Source organism: Marmota flaviventris, chromosome 1 (assembly GCF_047511675.1).
Source record: "Marmota flaviventris isolate mMarFla1 chromosome 1, mMarFla1.hap1, whole genome shotgun sequence".
Lineage (NCBI taxonomy): Eukaryota > Metazoa > Chordata > Mammalia > Rodentia > Sciuridae > Marmota > Marmota flaviventris.
Genome location: NC_092498.1, coordinates 23167465 through 23171708, shown reverse-complemented (window position 1 = coordinate 23171708; position 4244 = coordinate 23167465). Strand labels below are relative to the sequence as shown.

Sequence of the window (4244 nt, the reverse complement as noted above, 5' to 3'; positions counted from 1 at the left end):
AAGGTCCAGGGAAGGGGGATGACAAGAAACCAAGTGTGAGGGAAAGAGTCACTTAGAAGGTTAGACACCCTAATTCTAGTTCTAGCTCTTGCCAGTAACTCAGCATGATTTTGAGATGATACAGACTTCAGTATCTTCATCTGTAAAATAGGGGCAAGTGGTTTGTTTAACCAGGTGCCTGTTATGGTCCTATAATATTATGACATCTCCCACATTTGTGAATGATGGGATATAATTATAAGATATTGAGGAGGGGGCTGGAGGACCTCATAATAAGGAATCAACTTTCAGCCTCACACCACTCTCACCCACGCTGGCTCCCCCACCAACCCCCCAACCCATCCCCCCACACCCGGCCATAAAAGGGCCTCATGCTTATCAGGCAAGAACTCTACCACTGAGCCACATCCCCAGCCCTCAGCCTCATCTCTAATGAAAGAGTCACATATATATATACATTCTCACATATAGAAACAGAGTAGTTGATGATTTCATCCCAAGCAGCAAGGACACATAATAGAAAAAACAAATATTGTTGATACCTTGTTCCGATCATTGGAGGAGAAGGGCCCTGAAGATGTAACTTGGAGGGACTTCATGGTCAGAGGAGAAGGATCCTCCTGTTTGATAAAAGCTATCACTTTGCTGTTCCCTCCCCAAATCCAAAGGCAGCCAGGTCTTTGGAAGAAATCAGTCTCTCACACCCACCCTCCAACACCAACTCACCTGTAGCAAAAACAAAAGTGTAAAGATCTTGAAGGGAAACCCCCCCCCCCTAGTTAGCCATTATTAAATGAACAGAATCTATCACCCCTGAGATTGCTTTGGATGAGGCAGCTGGAATCACATGCCTCAGTTTCCCTGAATGTTATCAGTTGTTCTGAAAGTACTTGTTTGGGACCAGCCCCCATCAAAAGTTGCTTAGGTTTGCCATCTGGGTGAAAAGGGGGAACTAGTTTGTACCACCCTTTTCTTTCTGTGTTTTTATGGTTATTTCCAAATTGTTTAAGCAATCTCATTATGAGAGTGAGCCAGGAAGCTACCATCCCCAAGTAAGAATTTAAATGGGGAAAAGGGTTACGGTGCAAGTGGAGGGTTCCAAATTATGCTAGAGGACCTACAAACAGACTCACACCACTCCCCACACACCAAGAATCATCTCCCAACCATTCATCCACTGGACACTTGCACTGTCTCTCCTAACTGGGGCAATTGGGGAAGTGGAGGACATTTGCCTCCCATCAACCTGGAATCCTTGGTTAAAAGATACTAAAAATAAATTAGTAAACATTGCTGTTTACAGAAATAGAAATCATTTCTGTTTCCAAAGGCCTCTCACCATCCCAGTCCTGGACATTTCCAAGACCACCACCCCTGTCACCCTCTCCAAGGTCCGCCCTGGTGGGTGGGTGAGGCACCCGAGTCCTTTAAGACTGGGAGTTCCTCAGGCATCTGAGAATTTCAGTTCTCTGGTTCCTGGGAAGAGAGAATCTTCAGTACTCTGGAGAGTACCAGAGTTCATCCCTTCTCACCAGTTCCTGGGGGTTGTCTTGATCAACCCCTCCTTTTTGGATGATATTTGTGTTGCAAGAATTCCCGTTATTTTCTGGCTCCCAGTCCCTCCCCAGAGTCCAACATGCCCACCTGGAACCACCCTCAGAGCGGAGGAACCAGTCTGTGCCTTGGTCTAATGACTCTGATAAAAGAGGGATGGGCAGAGAGAAGGCAGGGAAAATGGTCTGGGAGATAGTCCTGGGGGGGGGGGATAACTGACAGCAATGACTGTCCTACAGGCTGGTAGGGAGGCTGGGCTCCTGGCCAGAGCCAGAACCGGAGCCAGAGCCGGAGCAGGAGCTTTCCACCACGGTGGTGGGTTGCGGGTAGTCGCGGGGAGTGCGACGACGTCCCCGGTACTCAATCATGTCAGGATGATAAGTTGGGTGGCGGCGGGCGTGCTTGGTCAAGTGGTCGCTCCTGGAGAACTGCTTGGGGCAGAGGGGGCAGGAGAAGCGCTTTTCACCCGTGTGCGTCCTGTAGTGGCGGGCCAGCTCGTCGGAACGCGTAAACTTCTTGTCGCAGTCGAGCCAGTCGCAGGAGAAAGGGCGCTCACCCGTGTGGGTACGCTGGTGGGACTTAAGGTGCGATGACTTGTAATAGGCTTTGGTGCAGCCAGTGAAGGAGCATTGATGTCGCTTGGCTGCAGGTGTTACTGGCCTTCTCCGGGACATCTGACCTGCTGCGGGTGCGGGGCCAGCCTCTGGGGCCCCTCCAGACACCCCTCCGGCGTCGTCGAGCGCTCCCGGGTCGGCTGGCGCACTTGGGACGGCAGGCGAGCCGGAGGAGCTCGCGGGTTCGGAGAACGCGTCTGCACCGGAGGCTGAGGCCGGCTCGGAACCCTGGGTCGGGCTGGAGCACTGGGTCGGGTCGGTGGAGCCAGACGAGGCGCGCAGAGCTTCCCCCGAGTTCTCCCCGTAGCCCTCCCCAAAGCTGCCGCGCAAATCAGCCAAGACGCTTGCAGCCAGCAGGTGGGGCGCGGCGCCACCCGCGCCGGGGCTGGGGGCGGGAACCTGGGGGAGCAGGGGGACCGACGCGGGCCCTGGTGGCCCCGGACCCGGCAGAGCGCACTCCGGCGGCGCCGCACCCACCTCCGAGCCAGCGGCTCCGCCCGCGCCCTCGGGGTCCGGCGGGCGGCGGTGAACCACGGCGCCCGCGGACATGGACACCAGGCACTCGGCGGCGAAGTAGTCCATGCACGCCACGGCTGCCGACATGCTGGGACCGCTCGGCAGCCGGCGAGCGCCGTCAGAGCGCGGCCGGCCGCGAGCGAGAGAGTTCCCGGGAGCGTCCGTCCCGCAGCCTAGGAGCGAGAAGCAGGAGGCCGGGTGCGCGCCGCCCGCCGCCCGCCGCCGCCGCCGCCGCCCGTGCCGAGCCCGCCCCGCCTGACGCGCCCCTGACGCACCGGAGCCCGCGGGGGCGCCGGGGACCCGCCCCGGCCGGCAGGACACCCCCGGAATGCGCGGCCCACCGGGCTAAGTCATTTTTAACAGCCTAAGAAATTATCTTGTCTTCGCGTTCTTTCTTCTGCTGGTGAGCCAGGTAATTTTAATAAAGCGAAAACTCCCCGATCGTAACTTCTGGGCAGCCTGCCGGCTTGGCCCCCCCGCGCCGGCTGGTCCTCCGCCAGCTGGGTGTCCGGCGGAGTCCGAGAAACTTTTTTTTTAAGGGGAAAAAAAATGCTAATACCTGACTTGTCTTTCGATTCATAATTGCGATTGTTGGCTAAGTGGTCTGGAATTACATTTCACTCCCGTTCTCCGCTCTCAGACCAAATTGAAAATATCCCCAAGTCTGCATCAAGGAAAAAAAAAAAAAAAAGTTTTCCCATTTAGCAGTTCAACTGTTAATCCAGGGTCGGTGGCAATTCCCTAAATAGATCCACTACGTAGCTATTAATTAATAGCATTTTGAACCAGAAACATTTTAACCTTGGAAAAGCGAAGAATCCTCTCATGGTTGAAATTGAAACTTAAAATCCTTTGAGTAACGATTTAACTATTCAACCAACGAAAGAAAAATGCATGTTTAAACTGCATTAACCTGTCACAGGCATACAAACAAATTTCCACGCTGAAATATAAATTATAGACTAGCAGCGAGATAAACACATTAAAATGGACTCCCACAATTTTAATAATAGAAAGTCACGTTTCCAATTAGGCAACATCTTGTATTTTTTCTTTTGGCAAAAATTAAGAATAAGAAAACACAGCAAATGATATAGAATGCTCATATGGTGTTTTATGATTGTGGAGGCTTTTCTTTTTTATAATCAAATATGTGAATAATTTCTTTTACCTGTGTTCATTGCTCTCATTTGCTTTCCTCTTTTTTAGTCTTTAAAATTAAAAAACACATAGAAAACAAACAGGATCATTTCTAAAAACAGTCATATCACAATTTGGCTTGTGTACAAGCTTTACTTTTATATTATTGAATTATGTGCATTTTATTTGTAATTCTTCAGTACTTTTTCTTTTGAAAATTAAAAAATACAAATGCATCAGGAATAACACACATGTTCATGTTATTTACTGACCAGATTAATCAAATGTGATATTTTTGTCATATTTGCTTCAGATTTTGAAATTTATATTAAACATTAGAGTTGCATGTCACTTTACTTTTCTCCCCAGTCACATTCACCTTTCTACCCCCTTTATTTCCCTAGGTGATCAGTATTATAA

General features: G+C 50.5%; 1 protein-coding gene across 1 annotated transcript; it reads right to left on the bottom strand.

Annotated features, from left to right (window-relative positions):
- Positions 1-1787: 1787 nt before the first annotated feature.
- Klf14 (KLF transcription factor 14) lies at positions 1788-2771 on the bottom strand. Its single transcript, XM_027950091.3, has one exon. The coding sequence runs from the start codon at positions 2769-2771 to the stop codon at positions 1788-1790; it is 984 nt and encodes a 327-aa protein (XP_027805892.1).
- Positions 2772-4244: the final 1473 nt, after the last annotated feature.